Below are 27,468 nucleotides of genomic sequence, written 5' to 3' on the forward strand. Positions count from 1 at the left end.
GTTCTGGTCCTCATGTATACGTTGTTTGCCAGGGTGTGTTCAGTGAAGGGCCTTGGCATTTCGGTAGGTGCAAAGGTAGTTTGTACCATAGGTTTAAACTTAGATTGAAGAGCAACAGGATGGGGGTTCCACTGAGCGTCCAGGAGCCTCTTAAAACAGTGGCCATAACCATCATGTGTGATTCCCACATACTATCCTCGTTCCTCAGGAACTCATTTGCCAGGGAGGTTCCCCTGGAAATGTGATCTGAATACAAATGTATTTTGCAGACACTGAAACACACCTCCACATTTCGCGTCACCTTCAAAAGTTTACAATGCTTAAGCTCTTTACAAATTGTTTTAAGTAATTAATGACATGCTGCCACGCTAAAACTATACGTTTTACCATTTTAAGGAACTCAAGATGAAGCATGTGTTATCAGAGGTGCACATGTCGATGCAGTAGGTACTGCAGATTACACTAACAAAATGTGCAATTTGGTACTAGGGAAATATTCAAAAGTATCGCCCATGTGTACTTTTTGCAATGTTTATGTTATGGCAACCAGTACTTGTTGGTGCCTCCTTTTACATAGTAGCCCCATTTTATGAGAAAAAAGAAAATACAGGTACAATTACAAACCCAAAGTCCGCGCAGAGCAACAGAGGTCGAATCCCAGATCCGCACTTAGAAACCAAACTCAGGTATGGTATTAGGCGCATTATAAAAAAAAAACTATTAAATAAAGAGGCACATCCATTACAACAGCAGCAAATGAAGAGTGAGGAAAAAGTACAGCCCTTGGTGGCGGTCACAGTCAGATCCAGAAAAGCCACCATTAAGGAGGTTGAGGCTGCTAGGCAGAGGAGTTCCACGCAGAGAGTCTGTGGTGGAGTAGGTGTTGGAAGTACAAAGAGACTGTTGACCTAGAAAGGGCCATGTAGAGAGACAGCCATAAAGCACCCCATTCCTGTCCTTTTTCTTCCCCTGCAGGGCTACCGCAGGCTGAGCTTCGACATCGGCGCGCTGCGGCAGGTGCGCAAGGATGTGAAGGGTCGCTGGAGGATGATCCTGGAGAACCTAGGTGAGGACATGGGCTGGGGGATGCTTGCCTCCCTGAGGAAGAAGGGCATCTGGTACAAGGATTCACAGGAGAGGATATCAGATATTGTCAAATCTTTTATTATTTTTTTGCTACAAAGGTTATTTGGAGAAGTTGGCCTCCTCACTCCAACTCTTGCTTGATCCACTGCCTGTATCAGTCTTTTCCCGTCTCTCTCCCAGCCAGAGCCCTCCGCTCCGCTCCGCTCCTCTAACTCCAACTCTCTGCTGGGCAAACACTTCTCCAAGCAAAGAGTGGGGGGCAAGTCTCTTTCCTCGGCTGGTACCTCCCTTTGGAACAGCCTCCCTGTCCCTCTCAGACTTAAGCTGGAACTCCTTAAATTCTGGAAACTTCCCAAAATTCTGCTTTTCTTTACCTCTTTCCCTCTCTCCCTCCCCTGCTAATCACCCCACTGTCACTGAGACTGGTGGCCTGGTCCTTTGTGAATATCAGTCTACCAGGCCCTGTATCCAGTTGAGACCAGCACCCCCTCCCCAGCCCCCCTCCAGCACTGCCCTGCGGGTCCCTGCTGGCCGTGCATCCCAGTCCTGGGATTACTCCACCCAATCACTTAGCCAGTGGCATCCTCCCTGGCACCCCTCGGCACTTCCCTCCCGGGCTCCCACCAGCATTTTCCTTTACCCCCCCCCCCACCACAGCGCCTATCTTTCCTATCACTGCACTTCTCCTCACTGCACTTGCACGTCCGAATGTCACAAGGCCTAGTAGGACCACAATTGTATATTTACTGTTGCCATTGTTATTTACACCCCTTGTCCCCCCCCACCCACTTTGTCTTGTAGCGCCTTGAAGCACCATTGGTTATATAGGCGCCTAACACATGCTCAATAAATAAATTCCCAATGGGTTTCCATCCTCTGTTCTCTTGCTTTGCTAGATGTAAAGAATCACAGCTACCAGTTGATACAAACGTCACTAGGTACTGTCAGCAACAGGGTAGGAAATGGGCCAGAACGAGACAGAGCTGAGCACCTGTGCATTGTGCCGTCCTGAAGTCCAAATCCTGGGGCTAAGCTGGCCCAGCAGCCCCTGAAATCGACTCTGGAACCACAGCTCTCCCTTTGCGCCGCAGGCAACCCATGCAAGCTGAAGCAATGTTTACCTTATTACGAGCTCTGTGAAGACACAGCCCAAGCATCACATCCTTGGGATAACTTGTCCAAGTGTGTATATATGTCTTGGGATTTACAAACTTTTTTTGTTAGCTCTTTGAGTATTGAGACACATGAAAAGCCAGAAAGCCCAATTCCATCACTTGATCAGAATGGTTTCCAGCTAAATAACTATTGCAGATATATTTCAAATGTAAAATGTGGTAATTCGTGGGTTCCCAGAATGATCTTTGCTTTTAGGAAAATCACCAAGATTGGGTTCCCTGAAAAGACAGGGTGCTGCTTGCAATGGCTGGGGCTCCGCCCATTAGCCCAACCAACATAACCGTCATTTCAACCGCACAAAGGGGTGGAGGTGATGGGTGTTACTCCCCAGAGTACATTTGACCATTTCCAGGACAGGTCAGCACCACTGCACCAAGATTAGGGTTTTAGACCCGCAACCGGTATCTGTGACGGTGTGCTACGTCGTTGGAGTTTATGAACAACAACTTCCAATAGGCAATGCCCATTTGCATTCCCTTGGCCTTGTAATGTTTTGTTGAAGTGTTTGAATCCCAACTCCAGCAATGCAAATCTTCTTTGAGTCACATGACTTGGTCTGTGGCACTGCACTTGGTCTTCTGAGTGTTTAAAGTACAACTCCCACAATACAGTTCTTCTCCGGTTAACTTTACTTTACCCAAGCACCTTCTTCCAGGATTCCTGTTGGTTTCTGGCCTTGACTTCCACCACCTAGACTCCTCATAAATGTTTCTTGTCGTCCAAGTGACCATATGATGTCTCCCCCTGGTGAGTCTCCCGGGGATTTCTCCATCAGTCATGATACTGATGTTGGCAGTGTGCCAGAAACGGCTTCTCCCACCCAGATCGAGGACATAGTCTGTACCATGGTTTTGTTTGCATGCTCGTACTCGCCTCTCCGCTGGCAAAACTCTTCGCTAGGTCAGTGGGCGTGCTGGACTGCTTTTCATCAGCAATTCTGCAGGTAACTTGGAGCGCGAGTCGATGAGGAAACCCTCAGTGTGGGATGAGGTATCTCCCACACTCTAGGGTGACCAGACGTCCCAGTTTTGCCAGGACTCAGGGACGTCATTTGGGGGTCACCAGTGGTCGCAACTGCGACCCCTGAAGTCTCCCTTGCTGCCCTTGCGGTCTCGCTTGCTACCCCTAAAATGTGTTTTTTTTAAAAACACTTTTTTATATATATATTTTCTGGAAGCTCCTAGGCTGTGACCAGCGCTCTTTGTTTCTGGAGTGGCTAGCTTCCTTGTTCAGGCCTCTGAAAAAAACAGGGGTTTCCACAAGTAGAACACTTTGAACAGTGACCCTAAATAAGAAAGAATAGGAATAACAAATAATTTGTCTTTCTGGGATTCTATGCAATAATTGTTAGACTTATTCAAGGCTTAGTCTGTTCTTAAAGGGGTAGTTCACTCAAAAATGTTATTCATTTAAAAGATGGGCAATAATAAAAAATATCCATAACAAATTGTTTTTTTTAAAGTTCTTATGTAAAATTTTTGGCAAATGAGCCTCAAAGTCACAAATTTAAAGCACTAGGAGGCATCCATTCTGTGAAATGAATGAGCCTCATGTGCTTGTTAACTCTGATCCTGCGGCAATAATCAAACAAAATCCCCCTACAGGGAGCTTTTGCTTATTGCTGCCTGAGGGCAGAGAACGCTAGCAGGGTACAGCCTGCCAGTTTTTTATTGATAATTGCTGTGGCTTTTTTTAAAGTTACAAGTTCTCCCCCAGCAAGGGGGGGGGGGGCCTTGGAAACTTAAAAAGAAAGTAACTGCAATTATTAATATTCCGCTGTGGCAGAATATTAGTAATTGCCGTTACTTTCATAAGTTTCCAGGGGATCGGGGGAGCCGAGGAAACTTAAAACGAAAGTACCGGCAATTACTAATATCCTGCCGCATCGGCAGACAGTTGAATATTTGTAATTGCTGCTACTTTCGTTTTAAGTTTCCAGAGCCATGGAGACTTAAAACGAAAATCACTGCAATTATGAATATTCTGCCGTCCACGGATGCGGCGGGCGGCAGAATATTGGTAATTGCTGTGACTTTTTTGTTAAAGTTTCCAGGTCTCCCCCCGGCACGCCGGATCGCTGGAAACGTATAAAGTATCTGCAATTGTTAATAATATGCCGCCCGCCGCAATCGGCGGGTGGTGTAGTATTCATAATTGCAGTTACTTTCTTTTTAAGTTTCCAGGGCTCCCCCGGGACTGGGGGAGCCCTGGAAACTTAAAAAGAAAGTATCTGCAATTATCAATAAAACGCTGGCAAGCTGTAGCCTGCCAGCATTCTCTGCTCTCCGGCAGTAATAAGCCAAAGCTATTGACTGATTATTGCCGTGAGAGCAGAGGGAGGTGCATTCATTTGACAAAATGAATGCCCTCATAGTACACACTTTGCTGAAAAACTTACATAGGAACTTTAAAAAAATATATTTTCATGCATATTTTTTATTATGGCCCATCTTTTAAAAGAATAACATTTTTGAGTGAACTGTCCCTTTAAACACCTCAATTTCACAATGCAGACAAAGATTTCCAAAAAAGCATTTAGCATAGAAAAAGCATCCATTTCGGTTGCAGTTACAGCATGTTTTTTTTCTGCCATTGTCTCTGTTACGATCATCCCAAGACATTTCATATGGTCACTTGACAAAATACTTGTGCCTAAAAGCTTGTGTACAGCGTAGAAATGTTTGACCATAGCACATAAAGTCGCCCTTAATTTCATTTGGTCCACAATTAATGCTTTGTTGTAATGGGTCTATCTTTCCTATCTCCCTGGCATCCTGTTCAGGAGTTTTTTTTTGCGTGTATACGGTCACGAGTGCTCGGAGTACGGGATGCCATGTGACTGTGCGGCTTTCCCTGCGCTCCTATAAATTCTTAGAAACACACTTATGAATCCTCCCAACCTTATGGATTTTGTCAACCTCTGAAGCCTGAAAAGTAGATCCATGCAGGCTTGACGTGTGGCCAACTTTGAACCAGACCTGCAGATGAAATGTCTTGCTGTTAAATCTCAGTTACCAGTTTAATGGTATCCACCAGAGAGTGTAATCTGATTCTGACTTTGAGAACATTCAGCCATGTAATTGCTCATGTTACTATAGCAGGTAAGATGGCTCAGTGGGATGAGCACTCACTGCTGTGATGTGTGTGATGTGATCCGAAGGTTCGAATCCCGGCAAGGCCAACTCAGCATCTCATCCTTCTGTGGTCGATAAATGAGTACCAAACACAGGTCGGGTGATATTGTATGCATATTTGTTCTATATAAAGCGCTTAACCGTGCTATATAATAAATCATTATCATTTGGCCTTGGACGTCTGTTTGCATTCACAGTAATTTGGTGATATGGGCCTATACACACTGCTATTAACGATACATTTGGTGATCCATTCTTGTATGAAATGTATATCACATTATAGTGATATCGTAACCATATTTTTTGTAGTGTGCTTAGGAACAATGCTATGTGATGCCACTTCCTAGTTTGTCAAGGCATAAAAGGTCATATTCAATGACTTCTCTGTGGGGTCAAATGACATCACTTCCTGTGATGTCATCAGCGGTCAAGGGTCATGTGATGTCACTTCCACTACCCCTGGTATTTTGGTGAAATGACGCCCCTGCCAGGACTATCTCAGAATTAGTCCCTCTGTCCCCCAACCCCCTGTCTCGAGAGTTTCTTAATTTAAAAACCCTGTCCCGGTTTTGCGGAATACGACGGTGACCAATGCAAAGTATCATGTTTCTGTTCATTATGAGAGTTATAAACCAAATAAACGTTATGCTTGTTAATTTTATATAATTATTTCTTCCATCTAAGGGTGGACTCGAACCTCTAGCCTTTCACCAACCACGTACATTGACTGCCACCATTAGCCCGCACCACATTAGCTCAAGGGACTCTTTCAAGGCCTCCCCCAAGCTGGAGTAGTGGGAGAAGGAACAGCAGGCGCCCTATTGTAATTGAATGCGCCCGCTCTTAGGAGCGTGGCGCATTTAATTACAATAGGGTGCTGATGCACAGGATGGGGGAGGGGGGGGTGCAAAATGTTTGTTTTGCTGCCCGGGTTACTGCCACCGCTAAGGCCGGCACTGAATCATATTTGTTTTTAACTTGTTAACTTGCTTATAGTCACAACTAAAGCTGCACGTTCTAAAGCCAGGAGCAGTGCTGTAAGCATACCTGCCTACATTTGCCAAGGAAAAACTCGGATGATGATGCCATCGGAGGCCCCGCCCCCTTTCCCAGCTACTCGGCCCACCTACGCCACACACATTTAAAAAAACATAGAAAAATCTATGTCAAATGACGTCAATCTCAGCGAGATTTACGATCATCTGCCCATAAATCGATGTGATTGGCTATTATAGGTCTGTGTGTAGCCAATCGCATTGAGGTGTGGGCAGAGTTACTGGAAGGTCCAGAAATCCTCGGAGACTCCATGATCTTCCCTGGAGACCTGAAGAAGAGCGTAAAAACCTGGAGTCTAGGCAGGTATGGCTGTAAGTATACATTATTTAACATGGGAACATGATGAGTGGGGGGGGGCAAGGTGGGAGGGAGGCTACAAGAGGGTTGCGGGCTGCAGGTACAGTCCTATTTTTATGTTTATGGCTTGTCCCCGTTCTTTATTTAGTAAATCTGGCAACTCTACCACAGTCCCCAGCATTGCTCCCCATTGCTGGATTGGGGGCATAAAACCGACTCGGGCAGCAATGCAAAAATAGCCCATACTCAATTTATTCCTTTTTGACAGACTGCTTAAGCAGTTTTTTTTTTTTTGTTAAAATGTGTTCCAAATTGTGCAATTTAAAGAATTTGTGTTCAGTAAAACTGGTAAAAACTACTAGCTGCCCGGGGAAGTAACTCATCAAATTGACCCCCTTTTGACAAAAACGGACCCACTTTCACCAACAAAAACCTCAGGCACAATAACGTGTTGGGCCTGTACTTCGGCAATGCACTACAGACCAGTACGATCTTGCTACTCCCAGTTGCAGGGATGAGATCTCCAACATACTCTCCTCATCTATTCCATCCTCTTTCTAGTGACGTCTAATCCCTCCAACTTCCGCTCCACTTGCAGAGACTGCCTCAGGGCCTTTCAGTCTTTCATTGACTGAGGGCTTTGGGGGTCCCTAGCAGCTGCACCATGCTGGCAGTCATATGCCACATAAACATTATCCTTTAATTTAAGACATTAGACGTGCAACTGCATGTACTTTACAGGATACCTTTGATGGCGCCCTTGGTTCACCAGTTACCTCTGGTCAAAAGGTCAAATTTTTTAGGTCAAATAGGCTAATACCGAGTCAGGTACTTGCCGACAACTACACACACCTGACTGCTTTTTCACTTCCTAACAGGGATAAAAGGCAGAGCATAAGAGCACACTGGGAGCAAGGCTGAACGCACGAGAAGCAGCTATTGAAGGACGGCAGTTCAAATGGAGGAGAAAGGCGGCGATAGCTGAAAGGATGTCAAGCAGGGATTTGCCCTTGTCCGTTTCAACCCAGACCCGCGAAGCCTCTGACAAAGTCGGAAGAACCTAGTAGTGGACCGCACTGGGTTAGGCTCAAGGTTGCAGAAGAAGATTAATAGACACAGGTTTTTTTTGTGAGCAAACTTGGTACCAAAAATAGTGGTCCGGTGGGTGCTCATTCGAAGGTCTCTAGCTGGTATCCCTCTCCTGAGCAAAGAGAATGTGGAATTAAAAAAGTATTGAAATTACAAGTACCAAGAGGCCATAGGGAAGGCTGGTGTGAGGTGTCAATGTGGTCATACAAGGGTCAAGCCAAACCCCTTGTACAATCGAAAGCCCTTGACACGTTGCAAAAGTTTTGTCGATTGTGAAATTGTGAACCCGACTGAGGGAATTGTGAAACAGGCGTTTGCACCCGGCTGAGGGGGAACGCCGGGTGAACTGTGATTTTTGTAAACCCTGCACTTGCAATAGGCTAACAGAGTGACCGGGTGAGACGTGATCACCCTTCGAAAGTCCCTGTTTAAAATTGACAAGTGCTTAGGAAGGTCTGTGCCCGGATGAGGGGGGACCTAACTAAAACTAGATTGTTGTTTGAAAAGACATTGAGACTTTTGAATATTACAAATATGGAGATTGTGATTGTGATTGAAAGACGGTAGTGACCCCGACTGAAGGACATCAAGAGAAAAGCTAAGGGAAGTGAATCCCACACTGTGAAGAAGCTAAGTGAACTACATTGTGAAGACAAGTATGAGGGGGACTGATGACTGGGAGAAGGATCGGAGCCTGGCTGAGGGGGATCCAAGGGTGAAGGGTAATCGCCCGATGTGAATATTAGCAGAAGGAACTTTTGTTTTGTTGTTTTTGGCATATCAGGCCCTCTGAAGCAAGAGACTTTGCACAGAGACTTGGGCACAGAAGGCCCTGATATAGAAAAAAGGAACTTTAAGCTTGTGCCAGAGAAGCCCAGGCGTGTGCTGTGCTCAAGAGTCCCACCTTGTCACGTGCTAAAAAAACATCGGGAAGGGAGACCCCGGCCATAACATCCTGACTTATTATCATGTGAACACTTCTTTCTTTTCTTGTGAACATTATCCCACACTATTTTGTAGCATAGCGGTAAAGATTGGCAATAGGTCCTTTTTATTTGACTAGACTCCACTAGGACTGTATTATTATTATTTCATGGTCGTAGCTTGCTCCCATCTTAGATTTAGATTAGGCGTTTATCTCACTCCTTTTACAGTTTAATAAACACCCTTAAACTGTGATGTCTTGTGTCTGTCTTACTTTGATACCATGCCTTTCTTACAACATGTGGGAGAGGTTGAGAATCTGTGAGTGAGACCTAGGTGAGGCACAGGGAAGCTGGGAGGGCAACCTCCAGTTGATAAGATGAGTGAGGGTGAGAGATGCCTGTCAGGGGGCAACCTAGGGGGGAGGGCCACATGTGGGGGTAGATTTGTGAGAGAGATCCCACTGAGAAGATCTGTGTGCGGAGGGAGGCATGCCAAGACTGGTCAAATATTTTGCGTAATCAAGTTTTTTAAAAACAAAGACAATGCTGACAATGAATATTAAAACATTGAGCCCGTAAAATCACTAACATTAAACTCAGAAAACACCCTAAATGGATTTAGCTAAACGGGGAAGAGCGTAATGGACGCTTTTGCTTAGTTCCCACAAGTCCTCAGGCATCACAGACATCATGCAGCAGAGGGAACATGGGACTTGGAACCTATGGATAACGTAAATGGGACAAGATCTTCAAAACATTGGGGAAATGTATAAGGGAAAACATCTTTAGGAAACTCCTCAAGGTGATGGGGGAGTTGGGAGAGGAACTGAACCTAAAATGCAGAGAACATTTTGGGAACCTAGATGAGCGGGACAGACCTATATTGCAGAAGCTGTTACAATTAGAGAACTGTAGCATTAAACTGAGATTAAAACTGAGACCACTCTTAACCCGGGGTTTTCCTTCCCACCCCCAATCAAGGAGCCACAAAATACTCACGTTTTTTAGTGCTGGCCTTACTGAAGACTCATAAAGAGCCGCCTAAACCTCCCGTGCCCACAGTGAGCCAAGAACCAGGTTGGGGTATAGAAAGAATATATATTTATTTTAATTATAGGCTCAATGAATACTAAATTTGTTCAATCACAGCCGCCACTTTCTTTGTGGCAGAAAACACGGCTTCAATTACACAACACACTTGGTCTACATGTACTTTTGTCTCACAAACATGGAACACAGACTAATATTAAAACAAGACATACATCACACGTTCAGTGATGGATACATGAAGTCTCACTTTTCCAAAGCACTTCTTCCACAGCCCCAAAAACCCAAGCATCAGTGACATACAGCACCCTTCTGTTCAAAGGCCAGGTCTAGGAAGTTGGACAATAAAATGGGGTTGATTATGAATTTTGTTTTTTCAGACCCCATTCCACTTAAAGGCCCATTTTGGGGAAGTTGGACAGTAAAATGGGGATGATTATGAATTTTGTTTTTTCAGAAACCCATGCCCCCACTTAAAGTCCAGTTTTGGGGAAGTTGGGCAATTTAACATGTTCTTTTTGTGAATGTTGAAGGAGTGGTGACAATTGGGAATTTCGTTTTTTGAGATTAGAATACCTTTTATTTAAAAGCAAGTTTGGGGAATGGGTTTCAGTGAATACTTTTCATTTTAGGGACAAGGATCTTTCGGTTTGAAAGGCAAGGTTTGTGGATGGTGACAGTGGTCAATTTTGTTTTAAAGGCAAGGACACTGCAGTTACTTTAGAGGACTATAACAATGTTTCAAATTATTCCAAGCTCCCCTCCCCCTGCGTCAATCTATTTGGGAGTTATTTAAATTAATATACAATCAATATGCTATGCTGAGGGTCTAAACAATTTTCCCCACACCCACTTAATGGAAGATACCCCACTATGAAAGGGAATGGGTGGATTAAATAGATCCCCATGCTGACATTTTGTTGGACTATCTAGTTTTGGAATTCTCTGGACTGGCACTCATGGACTGAGCAGGGCTTCGCTCTTAGGGAAAAGCAAGGTTCTGGTCAGCACTTCAGTCAATGGTCCACAGCAATTCTCCCTCTATGGTTCCAGTTAAGTCTCACAGCCTCTGTTTTCTAGTCTCCCGGGCAATATTTCCACCCAGATGAAATTTCAGCAGATCCCCTTTGGTAATATTTTGCAGCTGTCCCTTGGTAATATTTTTGCAGTTCTCCCATTTGTGATTTTTTAGCAGCTCTCCCTTTTTCCAAGGTGCAAGACCTTTTTACCCTCTAAGTTCCTCGCAACATCAGGAGGTTCTAACTTATGATTTCACAACTAGGATTAGACATTCACATCCCCATTTCTCTCCAAAATCCCAGCCCCTGTCTAAGGATTGGTTCAGGATTTTAGAACAGAAATCTAGCAACTCCCATTTCAAATTCAAATTTTTTGTGATGCCCATTTTAGCCAGAAAGTAGCTACATGGCAAAACTTTGTAATTTATTAATAAATGCCATGATAAACTTTATTATTATAGCAATATATTTAAGAACCACTGTGCTCCTTTTACAGCCATTAACAGAGAGCTCAATTTCTGTGGCCAAAATTCCATAATGAGCTTTTGTTCTTTTTACCATCTTCGCTATTTTGGAATTACGAGAAGCAGTTATTAAGCCACCCGATGGTTGGCCACCTTTAATATTAGTCACGAGTTGACTCATGATGGTAAAACCATCCAAGCTAAATTCTGCGAGCAACCATGTTTCCTGTAATAAAATTAAGTCAAAGGAGCCAAAGATGTCATCATTGGTTTTCCCCTCAATAATACTTTTATAACCCCTTGTATTCCAGCAGTAAACATCCAAACCACTATTCAGTAAAGTAATGCATTATGTTAATCTAGTTTCTGAAACACTTGAGTCAAGATCTCAGGCAGAAAAGTCCACACCTTGCTTCTGCTTTCCACCCCTTCATCATTATACATTAATATTCTCCTCCTCATGATGGATCAGTGAAGCTTTTTTTTATTTCGGCACCTTATTGTATGGGCACGCTGTAATTATTTGCCCTTTTCACAAAATGTATAATAGTTCTGAACATGCAATTTAATCTACAGACACCTAATTTTATTACCATCAGCCCGCCAATTCTTAAATTCAGGAAATATTTGGGTAAGCCAGAAACTGAATTCCAGTGATAACAATATTTCCAAAAATCGCATGTGGATCAAATTTACATCAGAATAACCAGCTCTAGCTTTCTGATGATATATCAATGGACTCTGTGTGGCCTTCGGGTTCAAGAGTTATGGAGGAAATGTGTGCAATGTAAATCTACAGGCATTTCATTAATATATATGATCTTTAGTTTAATTTCTTCATAAACAGTCCAGCTCAGCTCTGCTGCTTTCCATTTCCTTGAAACCACGTGACACAGAATCTGTTAAACAGCAATGTTGACACTGTCTGCAATCTATCCTCTGGCCTTTTATACTTTGAAAGTTAATGGGCTGCTAGTCGTAAAGAGTTGGGATGCATCGGCCACACAGAGTTCTCCCATTGCAGATAATGAGACAGGACAGCCCTGTGATGTCATGAGGCCATGCTGACATCTGGCATTCTGTCCTGTCATCTGAAGTTGACCATCATTTTGAACTCAAAACATTTCTATTTTCTTGCATTTTTCCCCACCAAGAGCTGACAGTCACTGTATTGCTGTTGTAAATAGCTTGGATGCAGGAGCTTCAAATGAATTCCCTTTCCAGATACAGAGGCTAACAGGCCTGCAGTGGGGCAAGCCACTTGTGAATTCTGCCCAGAGACAGAGATTGTCCTTGACTGAAATGAACTTACATGTTGCATTTTCAAGCATCAGCCTTTATGCTTTGAAATAATGTGGGCCTCATCACGAGTTGGGCAGTATCCCGGCTGTAATACCGCCTGTCTGTAATAGCCTTAGCACACACCGGTCCACTGGTATTAGCACCGGATCACATGTTGGGCGTTAACAGTAAATCACCATTCCCCATTGGATCCAATTGGGCATTTTCGGTGCTAATACTGCAGGCTAATGCAGCCGGCGGTAATACTGCCGAAAACAGGGCACTAAGTGGGATTTTCACCTCCAGAAAAAAGCTGGATGTAAAACAGCCCATTTAGCGCCCAACACGTGATAGGGTCAGCCCTTAAATGTGGGGGTAATACTGTTACAGTCGCATTTAAGGGCTACAGCCCAACTCGTGATGAGGCCCTGTGTGTTTTACGATCATCGTTCACTTTGCATTTGCATCGATGAATTTCTAATTTGTTTGCGCACATCATCGGTTTTTAAATGTGGCAGCTGAAAGTACAGGGCTATTCATCCATGAAATATATTTTTAATTATCTGCGGCCGATTTTCCTGCTGAAAAGTGGGTTTGAGCTGTCATAGTGCACCACCTTCTGAAGGGTAGCAGGTTCACAGAAAAATGCTGCTTTTCAGTTCAACCTTTAATTTTTAATGGAAGATAGGCCTTTCGATTTCCAATGCTTGGCCATTCACATAGCACTTCCTTGTGTTACTTGCAGAAACCCACACAGTCTGCCTTAATAGGCCCATTTTCAGTGTGACGGTTTTTGAAGGCTGGTAGGTCATTTTTCCGGTGGGCCTTTCAGTTATGTTTGTTTGGGCCTTTGATTAAACCCCACAGAACCCAGGTGACTGGGGGGAAGACATGCAAGGTGGGCACGGAGCACAGCTGAGAGTAAGATCATCCAGGAGAGATGACCTGGATAAAGAGGGAAAGGATCAGTTGCATAGAGGGAATTTAGGAATAGAGTTAGCTGGGGGAGATGGGAGAGTGACATAAATACCTTGGAGGGAGGCATAAAGTGAGGGGTGAGGTAGAGGGGAAGGGTGCAAATTAAAAGGAATGAAAAAGTGAATTTACAAAGAACTGCAGATCTTATCCAGACTAGATGCTATTAGACATCCAGGGGAGGGGTGTGGCCTGGGAGATGAAGGAAGGGGGAACTCTGGCGGATCTATGGGAGGGCGACAGCCTTAGAAGTGGGTGAACTTGTAAAAGTGTGGAAGAACCTTGGGAGGCGACGAGAACAGAAAGAGGAGAGACAGACAGCGAGATAGATCATGCACTATTCCCCATTCCTGCTGAACTTTCAGTAGCACAGTGATGTTTTCCAGCATAAAGTATTCTAGCAGGCCAGACCGGCCAAGGAGTTGGCTTCTCTGGCTCCCTTTGGACAAGGAGGCCAGTTCCTTGATCAGGGAGGCTAGAAGCTAGGAAGGAGTTGAGAATGCTATGGTAGCTCATTCCCTGTATCCAAGGTGAACATCTACCAGAAAGATTCAGGATGGTCTTATTGGTTCAAGCTATGCTACCCATGACATCTGGCCGAAGGCCCCAATGCTGATCATGTCATTGCCGTTTGGTGAGGTCAGGCGGCAAAACAAAGTAAGAGGTGGGGATAAAAGCCTGCGTGCGGAAGTGATGAGGCGTGGAAGCAGCGTGCTGGAAAGAGGCAGGAGCAGGAGTTGAATACATAAATACAGGGGCCCAAGGAATGGAAGGAGTAGGAGTTATAGAAAATCCTTGCACACTTAGTGCCCCAAACAACCACACGCATGTATTATTATTAGTGAAGCCCAGCACTGTCCAGAACTAGACCTCAGTTCTCCCTTCAATGGTTTCAACTATTGAAACGGCTCCCAACAATGTTTGCCAGAATTCTCAAATGGTTGTGACATCCAATCCAGGTGCCCTACGTGGGAATACCCGATATTCTGGTCTCATCTGATCTATGAGTTTGGTCTGTCATAAACACGTCTACGGACTGCACAACTGTCTGGGTTTTTTTGGGGAAAATCTACTGTCGAGGGATACCTGGCCCTGTCCTGCTTGGTAAGGACCACTTCAGCCATGCAGCGTCAGATCCGTCCTTCTAACGCGGGTTGGATCTGACGCTGCATGGTCCCTTTTTCTTTTTTTTTTCAGTCCCCTGCCTCCAATATTGAGGAATTGGGGGACACCCCTGCAAACCCCCAAGGCTAATACATACCGATCATAGAGAGCGGGGGACACCCCCTGCAACCCTCACTCCACATGTTTGGTATGTGTTAGCCTAATTGCTCAGTTTTATTCAATCGAATGTTACTGGCCAAATTTGGTCAAATGTAACATTCGATCAAATAAAAACAAACAATTATGCTAATACCGTCTTCACACACTCGCCTTCGCCATTGCACTGTGCGTACTATAGACACATGCAGTCAACTTCTCAGCCCGAGTGCTTAGAGGGCCTTTAGTTCCTAATGTTGTATCATAAGCCTCCATTCACACTCATTACTCCCAGTGTCTCGCTGTGGCTAGGCACTACCACTAATTGCGCACCCACTCCCCGGCGAGAGGTCGCTCAGTTAACACCATGACGTCCACAGGCATCCTTGCTTACTCACTATCACTGTCCCCACGTGGTCGCTTCTGCCACAAAGCTCATAAAAGCCATCCATTTCACAGTGTCCTGTAGTGATTCACATGGCTCCTTTGTCGCATACTTATCCCTCCCTTCCACACTCTTGCTGCGGAAGACAATCCATTGCACTTCTTAGGGGAAGCCGCAGCGACGGAGATAGGCTAGTAGATGTTGCAATGTACAATGTGCCCGGTCCTCCTCCGTAGTGAGGCCCCAGCCCCCGTACCTTAATGAGTACACGGACGCGCATCTGCTTGCTACGGAGTCCCGGCAGCAACTGCTGAGCACGGGGTCAACTTTATTCTGTCCGATTGCGCGACCCACGCCCAGGCGTCGCGCATGCATAATGCACAGTTTACTTTGTAACATCCCTCCTTTTTCATAACAAACAAACAACGATATAACTTAACATGGCATGTCAACATGACACACAAAACAGTACATGGTGTGCCACTGGATATAGGGCCCAACTTGGGCAGTTACCGTCCCATCTGGCCCTCAGGGATTCGGGTCCAGAATGTAGTCCTTGAACCTGATCTGACTTCTTCTGCCTTCGCAGCGGGGATAGTGCCCCTCCTCTCTGCCCACGTCTCAGGGGTTTCATCGGGTACAGGGTCCAAAGTGTCTTCTTCAAGCCCCAGCACCATGCAGGAGGTGAGGGTCGGTGTCCTGCACTCGAGCGGTTCATCCATGTCGTCCCAGGTGTCGATCTTCTTGAAGAAGGATGAGTTCTTTGTGACCGTTCCTCTTCTGTCAGACGCCATCACCATCAACCCGTTGACATGAGTCACGCCCATGGGGGTGGGCTCATAGTTAAGAGACAGCTTCCCTTTGGGTTCCGGTTGCATACCAGGACGGTGTCCCCCACTTCAATGTTCACTGACTTCAGATGTCTCTGGGTATTCTCACGCTCATTGCGCACCCGCCTTTCTTCCAGGGTCCTTTGGTCCTCAATGACCCCAAGAGGTCGTCCCTCGGTTTCGGGTATCAGACCCCTCGGGAATCGGTTAAATAGGGCCTCTGCTGGGGATACCCCTGTGGATTGTTGAGTGTGGACCTATGCTCGCAGAGGAATTGGTACAGATTTCTTCTCAACTCCCCCCCCCTCGCTCCCCCCCCCTTGGCCCTGGGTGATCCGGGGCACCTTATTGAGGGTCCGCGTGAAACGTTCCACTTCCCCATTTGCTCTTGGCCAACCTGGAGCTACCTTTCGGTGTCTGACCCCACATTCATCCACGAAGGCGGCAAACTGTCGCCCATGAAATGGAGGACCATTTTCCGAACACAACTCCTGGGGAAACCCATGGGTTGCAAAGATCTTGTCCATCGCCTGAATGATTTGGTCACTGAATGTGGATTCCACCAGCTCCACCTCCAGGTAACAGGACCACAGGTCAATGAGGACCAGGAACTACATGCCCCTCCTGGTAGATACAAAGTCTGCATGTACTGTCCCACAGGGCTTGTCACTCCTTTCCATGGACTCTATGCATGGTTCTTTGACCACTAGTGCGGCTGCTTGACACCAGAGGCAGCGGTGGATGTACTTGTCGACCCTCCTTCCGAGGTCCGGGAACCAGACTTTGGCCCTCAGTCGCGCCTTCGTCTTGGCCGTGCCCTGATGGCCGCTGTGTGCAAGTTCCAGCACCCTCTCCACGGGTGCTCGCGGGATGACAATCTGCCTCCCCCTCAGTAACAGGCCCTCATCCGACATGGACAGCTTGTGCCGTGCGCACCACTGCACCTTTAGGTCATGTTGAGCGTCTTTCCCTTTCTGAGACATGTCTGCCAGGGCCGCCTTCCAATCCCCACTGCCAATGGCAGTTTGGACCAGCCGAAGAACACCCTTCAGCCTCCGAGGCTGCGGCCAAGTCCTCCAGTTTAAGGGCTATCAGCATGGCTGCTTCCACCACCTGTCGGATGACTTTGTCACAGTCTCCTCCTGACTGCCCTGACTGTGTGTTGCTGCACCTGGGATGGCGGAACAGGTAATCCACCGGGTTGTGTGGGCCCGGCCTGTACTGCAACTTCACCCCATATTCCATGAAGGTGAGCATCCACCTCTCTATCCTCTGTGGTGGTTTGGAGGATGCCCCTGTCATGATGGGAATCAGTGGCTTGTGGTCCGTGATAACTGAGACTGGTTTCCTTAGGATGTAAATCCAAAAATGCTTGCAACCCTACAGAAAAGCCAGCGCTTCACCTTCATATTATCTTTGCTCAGTGTCAGTTAGAGCTTTACTGGCGTATGCGATGGGCGCATTTGTCCTTGCAGGTCAGGTTGGAGTAGCACCGCACTGAGTCCCACGGGGAAGGCATTCGCGACTATCTCGGATTCCTTCTTTGGGTCAAAAAATGCAATGGTTTCGTTTCGTCACTGGTGAGTGTGGATTTTGATGGTGTCAAAGGCATTCTGCTCTTCGGCCAACCAAGCCCCGGCTGCATCCCTTTTCGGGAGTGCCCTGAGCAATTCCAAGAGGGAGGCCAAGTTCTTGATAAACCTCCTGCAGTAACTCATCATTCCGAGGAAGCTGCGCACCTCAGAGGGAGTATCTGGGGGCATAGCATCTCCAATGTCTTTCACTTTCTGTGGGTCTGGTGAAATCCCTCCAGAGTGAAAGATGAACCTGAAAAACTCAATGCTCTCTTTCAGAAACTCAGATTTCTTGCGGTGCAGAGTCAACCCCAAATCCCAAATTCTCTCCAATGCCTTCTCCAGCCTGTTCAAGTGCTCAGTTTCGGAAGAGGCATGAACCAGAATATCATCGCTCAGATTAATTACTCCTTTCAGTTGTCATGCTGAGAACCTGGTGTCTGCAGAAGCTGCTGAACCCCCGACAATCCACCCAAAATGTGGCACTCTGAGCTGGCATAAATATAACTGCTCAGTTTACCTCACTTTCAGGGGAAAGGGGGAAGGGACAAAGAAACAAACACCAGGCTGGAAGCTATCAACTCGCTGGTTCTTCACCTGTAGTTAAAACATAAACATGCAATATACCTCATTACTCATGGGTTACTATACTAACCTTAAACTCTAAATCCTTAACCAAAATAGTTTAAAAACCATACCTGGTTCTTCTCTTCCGAATGCCCAGAGAAGTGAAAAGCAGACAAGACTTCCTTACTTGTGGACCAGAATCTTATAGATAATTCAGCCTTCTCAGTAGGTCCATGAATGTAATTCAACTTTGTAGTTAGTCTGCTCAAATCTAAGATTCTTGAACAAGGTCTTCAAGTAAGATTTATGAAGTTCTTGTATTTGTTTTTAATATTTTCTTTGTAGAGAGTCTTTTTCTCAGGAACGAATTTAACTTGCGATGGAATCTTCACGTGGAAAGCCAGAAACCGCGGGAAGAAAAAATCACGCGCTTTTTCTCCAAAATCGCAGGAAATACGCACACGCGTTAACAATCAAGTTCGCGGGAAAAAACGCACTCGCGCTAAAGTCCAAGACGCGATAAAAATTACACGCGCTTTCCTCCAAGCCGCGGGAAAAACGCACACACCCGCTGACGATTCAATTCGCGGGTAAAACGCACTCGCGCTAAAGTCCAAGACGCGATAAAAATTGCACGCGCTTTCCTCCAAGTCGCGGGCAATACGCATACGCGCTGACGATTCAATTCGCGGGTAAAACGCTCTCGCGCTAAAGTCCAAGACGCGATAAAAATTACACGCGCTTCCCTCCAAGTCGCGGAAAATACGCTCACGCGCTGACAATTCAATTGCGGGGAAAACGCACTCACGCTAATGTCCAACTCACGAATAAATACGTACACGTGCAAAATACACACGCACTTATTTTATCACACAGAAAAAACCCTTGCGTAAACGAACAGTAAACGCGAGTCCAAAGTACACGCTCGCGCTTCACTCTCACGCGCAGAGACACACGCGCGGGCGATAAGTAACGGACAAAAAACTCACGCGCTAGTTTGATTTGACACGTAGCAATAAAAACAAACGTACGCGCTTCAATCTTTTTAGATACAGATTTGATTTCAATCCCTTAGATAAATATAACCTTTTTACAAAGTTCAACAAAACTGGAAAGTCACTTATCTTGTGAATAAGACTTGAAAACTTCTTTTCTCAGAAAAAATGGAAGTTTCTGACTCCTGTCCTGTGTCTCCACCAAACTCCAAACACGACTCCTGTTATACTTTCAGATCTTCCGCTCAACTGCTAGAAACTTGTCACCCTTGACAAAGTTAAGCAGGAGCAACAAGGCACACGACCTCTCAGCTGGGCAAGGACGATGAAAGGCAGTTTAGAATGTTCATTGTCCTCCCTATAAACAATCTCCAGCCAATCAGAATTTAGACTGAGAACCTCCATCTTGGCTTGGGGCAATCTCCATAGACTGCAATGAAGGTTAAGGGCAAAATTGGATGTTTAAAAATATAACCCATAATAACTTCCTAAAACATTTCTATACTAAATATGTGTCTCCCCTGACCCAATGTAAATGAGTATATGATACTGTATGTAAAGAATATGTCACTCCAACCTGACAGTACCTGACAGTACCCCCCCTCCTAACGCCCAGTCCCTGGGCCACTCTTCAATGGAAATGTTTAATGGAATCTTTCTACCAAACGAGGAGCATGCACATCACTAGCTTTCTCCCAAGTGCGCTCCTCAGGACCAAAGCCCTCCCAATCAATGAGATACTGTAGCTTTCCTCTTACTCTTCTAGAGTCCAGAATTCTCTTAACCAGAAATTCTTCGGAAGCATCTTCCTCAATCACAACTGCCGAAGGAGTAGGTGTTAATCTAGTTCCTTTAACCACAGGTTTTAATAAACTAACATGGAAAGTTGGATGAGTTTTCATATGACTTGGTAATTTAAGACGAACAGCCACTGGATTAATCACCTTTTCAACAACAAACGGTCCTACGAAACTAGGACAAAACTTATTTCTTCCTTTAATTCTCAAAAACTTGGTTGATAACCACACCAAATCTCCCTCACTATATTGAGGACTAATCTTCCTTTTACGGTCAGCAAACCCTTTGTATTTTTGTTTACTCTTCACCAACACCCCTTTTGCCTTTTCCAAATTTCTTTTCATAACTTCTAGTCTCCTTTCGACTTCTGGGTTTCCTGAATCATTATTAATCTAAATACTAAGAAAACGAGGATGAAAACCTCGTCCCAAATAAAACGGAGACATAGAGGTGGCATCCTTACATCAGCTGTTATATGCGAATTCTGCAACCCACAACAAATCTACCCACTCTTCACCTGTCTGCAGATAACACCTCAAATATTTTTCCAACTCCTGATTTATCCTTTCTACCTGCCCATTGGTTTCTGGATGGTAACCTGATGATAAACATACCTCCACTCCCAATCTCTTACAAAAAGCTCTCCAAAACTTAGAAATAAATTGAGAACCTCTATCTGAGATGACCTGACTGGGCATTCCATGTAATCTTACCACTTCTTGCAAGAAACTATGAGCTAAACTATCAGCGGTAACCTCTCCCTTCATTGGAATGAAATGTGCTTCTTTGGTGAGTAGATCAACTACAACCAATACCGAAGTACAACCTTTATCTTGTGGAAGATCCGTGATGAAATCTAAAGACACTGAGTACCAAGGCCGCGGTGGAACTGGTAACGGCTCCAATAACCCAGAAGGCTTTCCGATGAGATTCTTAGATCGAGCACAAATTTCACAGGTCTTAACAAAATTAAGGGTATCTTGTCGAATTCGTTCCCACCAAAAATGTCTTCTGATCAACTCAAGAGTCTTCCGATACCCTGAATGTCCTGCCAAGACTGATTCGTGACACTCCTTCAACATTTTTTCTCTAAGTTCAATTGATGGTAAATAGTCTGTCATCTAAATAAGGTAAACAATCTTTAATTTTGCGAGCTGGATCCAAGCGAACCCAATCTTCAAGTTGTGTCTCAGAAATGGATTCCCTTACTTTCTTGAAGATTTTGTTCTCCTTTTCAACCCCCGCAAGAACAAAACGTTCTGGAGCGATCAATGGAAGAGGCTCACAAACCGACTTAACCTCACTTTCTGGAAACTGCCGTGACAGAGCATCTGCCTTTTTATTTTGATTACCTGGCTTAAAAGTAACTATAAAGTCATAATCCGCAAAAAATAATGACCACCTAAGTTGTCGAGGTGTCAGAGTTTTTGCTGTCTTCAAAAAGAGTAAATTTCGGTGGTCAGTTAATACAGTCACAGTGTGACGTGCTCCTTTTAAAAAATGTCGCCATTCTTCAAATGCTGCTTTGATAGCAAGAAGCTCTCGGTCTGAAATGGTGTAATTTTCCTCTGCAGGTGAAAATCTCTTAGAAAAGTAAGCCACTGGATGCAATTGTCCTGTAACATTATGCCTCTGACACAACACTGCTCCCATTGCCACATTGGAAGCATCAGCCTCTACAAAAAATGGTTTGGAAGTATCAGGATGAATCAAAATAGGAGAGGTAATGAATTTCTCCTTCAAAATATGAAAAGCCTCATCAGCCTTAGCTTCCCAAACAAATGGAACTCCTTTTCTTAAAAGTCGAGTAATTGGAGCTACTAAACTGGAGAAGCCTTCAATGAATCTTCGGTAAAAATTGGCAAATCCCAAAAAGCTCTGGATCTCCTTCACCTTAGTTGGAGTAGGCCAATCACGAACGGCTTCCACCTTTTTTGGATTCATTTCCAGACCACAAGGAGTAATCACAAATCCTAAAAATTCTACCGAATCCGTATGGAACTGACTCTTCTCCAATTTAGCGAAAAGATTATTCTCTCTCAATTTCCTCAAGACCTGTCGAACGTGAATTTTGTGTTTCTCCAAATTCTGTGAAAAAATCAAAATGTTGTCAATATAGACGATAACAAAAACATCAAGAAATTCCCAAAGAACCTCATCGATAAAAAATTGAAATGCCGCTGGGGCATTGCAAAGACCGAAAGGCATCACTTGGTACTCGTACAGGCCAAATCTGGTTTTAAATGCCGTCTTCCACTCATCCCCCTCTTGGACCCTTACAAGATGATAAGCTCCACGTAAATCCAACTTAGAAAATATGGTTGCACCTTGGATTTGATTTAACATTTCTGAAATGAGAGGGAGAGGATACCGATTTTTCACTGTCATTCTATTTACTGCCCTGTAATCTATACAAGTTCTGAGAGAACCATCAGCTTTAGGCACAAAGAACAATGGTGAGGCTGCCGGCGATTGAGAGTGCCGAATAAATCCCTTAACCAAATTTTCCTTTAAATATTCTTTCAAATAATCATTCTCTTTTTCAGGTAAGGCGTAAACCCTACTGCTTGGTAAAATAGCTCCAGGCTCCAACTCTATCTTGCAGTCAAAAGGCCTATGAGGAGGCAACTCTCCAGCTTCCTTTTCATCAAAAACATCCCAAAAATCCTGATAACAAGTTGGAAGTTCACCCACAACTGCTCCAATGTCAAAACCTATTGCCCCTCTTTCTGCACGCGAGAATGAAACGGAATTCACAACTTTTTCTTTCTCTTCAAAAGATTTTCCTGAAAGACAATGTTCCTGACAAAAGGTTGATTCTAAGGATACAATTCTTGCACTCCAATCAATTCTGGGATTATGAAGTGTAAGCCAGGGCATACCCAAAATAATTTTCAAGATTGGAGCGTCAATTAACTCAAAAGAGATATTTTCTTTATGACCTCCAGTCATCTCCATCTCAAGTAACTCTGTATTATGAGTGATTGGACCTGAAGAAAGAGATGTCCCATCAACTGCTCTGACCTGCTCCATTTCTTTCTTAGCAACTATAGGAACACCTAGAGTTTTAGCCAATCCTCTATCCATAAAATTACCCGTAGCTCCTGAATCAATAATAATTGGCCCAGAACCTAAAAATACCTTTTCAAACATCAAGGATACGTTCACCGTTATGTGAGGAACCGCTGTCTGTATTGTGTTTGCCACTTGTTGTACTCTGCCTGAAGATTTGGAGATCTTCTTGGGGGTAAAAGGACAGGTTTCAAGAAAATGACCACTCCTACCACAGTATAAACACAAATTATTCTCCCTTCTTCTTGCCTTCTCTTCCTTGGACAACGGACCTCTCACCCGGCTCTGCTGGTCAATTATCTTTGACTTCACTTCTCTGTTCTCCACCTCAACTTTAGGCCTCTCCATTCCTCCCGGAAACCTAACCTCTCCCTGAGTACGTCTACGCTCAGAACGTCTTTCTGTTAAACGAAAATCCAACTGTACCACTAAATCAATTAAGGCATCTAAAGTATTTGGTCGCTCCAAAACTCCAGCCAGAGCATCTTTTAACTCATCCTTTAAGCCCCTATAAAATAAGGAAGCCCTCTTCCCCTCTGGCCATTTACTTTCTAAAATTAAAGTTCTAAATTGAGTGATATAAGAAATCAACTCCTTTCCTCCCTGGCGCAGTTCCAGTAATTCTCCATCAACCTCTAAAGATAACTGTCTCTTATCAAACATTTTCTTAAATTCTGTCTGGAAAAGGGAATAATTATTCAAAGCCAAATTCTTTTGACTAACCAAAAGACTTCCCCACGCAGAAGCTTCTCCAGATAAATATGATAAGATGAATGTTACCTTTGAAGCATCTGTGGAAAACAACTCTGGACGACTTAGAAAATGCAATTCACACTGAGTCTGAAAGATTTGAAACTTTCTAGAATCTCCTAAGAAACGTTCTGGAGCTGCCAAAGGAACAGGCATAACTAAAGTTCCTAAACCTCTCTCTGCCCCCCTGGGAAGCCTAGGTTCTTGTTCTTCTCCTACTCTTTCCAACTCAGGTGGGTTTCCTGCACCTTCCGAAACTTCACCTTCTCTTTCTTGTATTTGGGTTACCTTTAAATTTAACTCATCCATTCTTTGACAAAGACTTGAATACTCCTGATGAGCCACCCGTAACTCTTCTCTCATTTCCCTAACCATTACTCCCAATGCCTCCATGGTTGTCTCGTCGGGGTTCATAACAGCTCGGGCAGACACTTTTTTTTATTGGCCTTTCATACTGTCATGCTGAGAACCTGGTGTCTGCAGAAGCTGCTGAACCCCCGACAATCCACCCAAAATGTGGCACTCTGAGCTGGCATAAATATAACTGCTCAGTTTACCTCACTTTCAGGGGAAAGGGGGAAGGGACAAAGAAACAAACACCAGGCTGGAAGCTATCAACTCGCTGGTTCTTCACCTGTAGTTAAAACATAAACATGCAATATACCTCATTACTCATGGGTTACTATACTAACCTTAAACTCTAAATCCTTAACCAAAATAGTTTCAAAACCATACCTGGTTCTTCTCTTCAGAATGCCCAGAGAAGTGAAAAGCAGACAAGACTTCCTTACTTGTGGACCAGAATCTTATAGATAATTCAGCCTTCTCAGTAGGTCCATGAATGTAATTTAACTTTGTAGTTAGTCTGCTCAAATCTAAGATTCTTGAACAAGGTCTTCAAGTAAGATTTATGAAGTTCTTTTAAGTTCTTGTATTTGTTTTTAATAGTTTCTTTGTATAGAGTCTTTTTCTCAGGAACGAATTTAACTTGCGATGGAATCTTCACGTGGAAAGCCAGAAACCGCGGGAAGAAAAAATCACGCGCTTTTTCTCCAAAATCGCGGGAAATACGCACACGCGTTAACAATCAAGTTCGCGGGAAAAAACGCACTCGCGCTAAAGTCCAAGACGCGATAAAAATTACACACGCTTTCCTCCAAGCCGCGGGAAAAACGCACACGCGCTGACGATTCAATTCGCGGGTAAAACGCATTCGCGCTAAAGTCCAAGACGCGATAAAAATTACACGCGCTTCCCTCCAAGTCGCGGAAAATACGCTCACGCGCTGACAATTCAATTGCGGGTAAAACGCACTCGCGCTAATGTCCAACTCACGAATAAATACGTACACGCGCAAAATACACACGCACTTATTTTATCACGCAGAAAAAACCCTTGCGTAAACGAACAGTAAACGCGAGTCCAAAGTACACGCTCGCGCTTCACTCTCACGCGCAGAGACACACGCGCGGGCGAAAAGTAACGGACAAAAAACTCACGCGCTAGTTTGATTTGACACGTAGCAATAAAAACAAACGTACGCGCTTCAATCTTTTTAGATACAGATTTGATTTCAATCCCTTAGATAAATATAACCTTTTTACAAAGTTCAACAAAACTGGAAAGTCACTTATCTTGTGAATAAGACTTGAAAACTTCTTTTCTCAGAAAAAATGGAAGTTTCTGACTCCTGTCCTGTGTCACCACCAAACTCCAAACACGACTCCTGTTATACTTTCAGATCTTCCGCTCAACTGCTAGAAACTTGTCACCCTTGACAAAGTTAAACAGGAGCAACAAGGCACACAACCTCTCAGCTGGGCAAGGACAATGAAAGGCTGTTTAGAATGCTCATTGTCCTCCCTATAAACAATCTCCAGCCAATCAAAATTTAGACTGAGAACCTCCATCTTGGCTTGGGGCAATCTCCATAGACTGCAATGAAGGTTAAGGGCAAAATTGGCTGTTTAAAAATATAACCCATAATAACTTCCTAAAACCTTTCTATACTAAATATGTGTCTCCCCTGACCCAATGTAAATGAGTATATGATACTGTATGTAAAGAATATGTCACTCCAACCTGACAGTACCTGACAGTACCCCCCCTCCTAACGCCCAGTCCCTGGGCCACTCTTCAATGGAAATGTTTAATGGAATCTTTCTACCAAACGAGGAGCATGCACATCACTAGCTTTCTCCCAAGTGCGCTCCTCAGGACCAAAGCCCTCCCAATCAATGAGATACTGTAGCTTTCCTCTTACTCTTCTAGAGTCCAGAATTCTCTTAACCAGAAATTCTTCGGAAGCATCTTCCTCAATCACAACTGCCGAAGGAGTAGGTGTTAATCTAGTTCCTTTAACCACAGGTTTTAATAAACTAACATGGAAAGTCCAGCGAGGGGACCCCTGATCACGTTCTGGAACACCGCTGTGGCTGAGGAGATCCCAAAGCTGAGCCTTTTGTACTGGAACAGGCCGCTATGTGTGGTAAAAGTGGTGATGTACCGGGAGTCAGGATGCAGCTCCAGCTGGTGGTACCCTGAGCGTAGGTCTAGCTTTGAGAATACCTTGGCACCCTGCAACTCCCCCACTACTTCATCAAGTGTTGGCGTTAGATGTTGTTCCCTCTTGATTGTGGGGTTGGGCAGCCTCATGTCTACTTGGGTTTGGTCGCCACGACTATGGGAGGAGCCCATGGGGTAGGGCCCTCGACTCTCTCTGTAATGCCAGATCGACAAGTTTCTGAAGCTCTTGCTCAACCTGGGCCCGCAGGTGAAAGGGTATACGTCTGTGTTTCCACGCCGTGGGCCTCGCCGACTCGTCGATGTGTAGGTAGATGGGTTCCCCTTTCAACTTGCCCACACCTTCAAACAGGTCTGCGAATTGTCCAGTCATGCCTTGGATGTCCGCTTGGTACACTGAGAGCGCAAAGTGCATGATGTCTAGTGCTTCAGACACAGTGCAACTCAGGAGTGCGGGCTGATATTGGTCACGAAGATCTTTGCCTTGATTTTGCGGTTGGCATGTGTGATGGATGTTGTGAACACCCCGTGGAGGCCGCAAGTCTGCAGTGGTGAAACCCTTGTGGAACAGCAGGGCGTGCAGCCACAGCAGGGAGGGGGAGAAGAAAAATGTCCCTTTACCTGCGAGCGTCCCCTTCACAGTGCTTCCCCACGAGCACCCATTGACAGTAACGGTGGCAGAAAACCGTGCTTACTTCTTGCGTGCTCGCAGGTAGTCAAATTGCTGGGGAAAAGGATGCAGAAAAAGTTCTCCTGGGTATGCCAGTGAGCAGGAAGCAGTTACTTGTATTCTTTCCCCCTCAAAGAGCCTAGCCATGAGAGTAGGAGGAATAGGGTCAAGAGGAGAAGCAGTCGCGTGGGCACGTGCAAGATAGCGGGCAGCATCATATTCAGATATAGGAGAAAATGGAGGGCGAGAAGAGGGTGGACTTGCAGAACTTCAAATGAAACAGCATCTAAGCGCTTTGTGGCTGGGTAAGTGTCTGCAGTAGGTACCTGCGAAAGGAGGCTTTTTATGCTGCACTGAAAAGTAAAGGTCCCCTCGTGGCCGAGGGAGTGCAGCAGGGGTGTTAGGAGACGTGTTTTTAGTTTAGGCTATTAGGAGTCGCTTGCGTCACCTACAAGCCGAAATGATTGCAATAGAGTACAGATAGGGAGACATGG

The 27,468-nt window shown here is 44.9% G+C and overlaps 1 protein-coding gene across 1 annotated transcript in view; it reads left to right on the top strand.

Annotated features, from left to right (window-relative positions):
* The window catches only part of LOC138521707 (melanoregulin-like), a 109,496-nt gene that overhangs the window by 53,758 nt on the left and 28,270 nt on the right, over nucleotides 1-27,468 (top strand). Inside the window, exon 3 of the mRNA XM_069634726.1 lies at nucleotides 976-1,066. Coding sequence (XP_069490827.1) covers nucleotides 976-1,066 — 91 coding nt within the window. The remainder of the gene's footprint in view (nucleotides 1-975; nucleotides 1,067-27,468) is intronic.

Source organism: Ambystoma mexicanum, chromosome 13 (assembly GCF_040938575.1).
Source record: "Ambystoma mexicanum isolate Mex_15411 chromosome 13, UKY_AmexF1_1, whole genome shotgun sequence".
In the NCBI taxonomy this organism is placed as follows: domain Eukaryota; kingdom Metazoa; phylum Chordata; class Amphibia; order Caudata; family Ambystomatidae; genus Ambystoma; species Ambystoma mexicanum.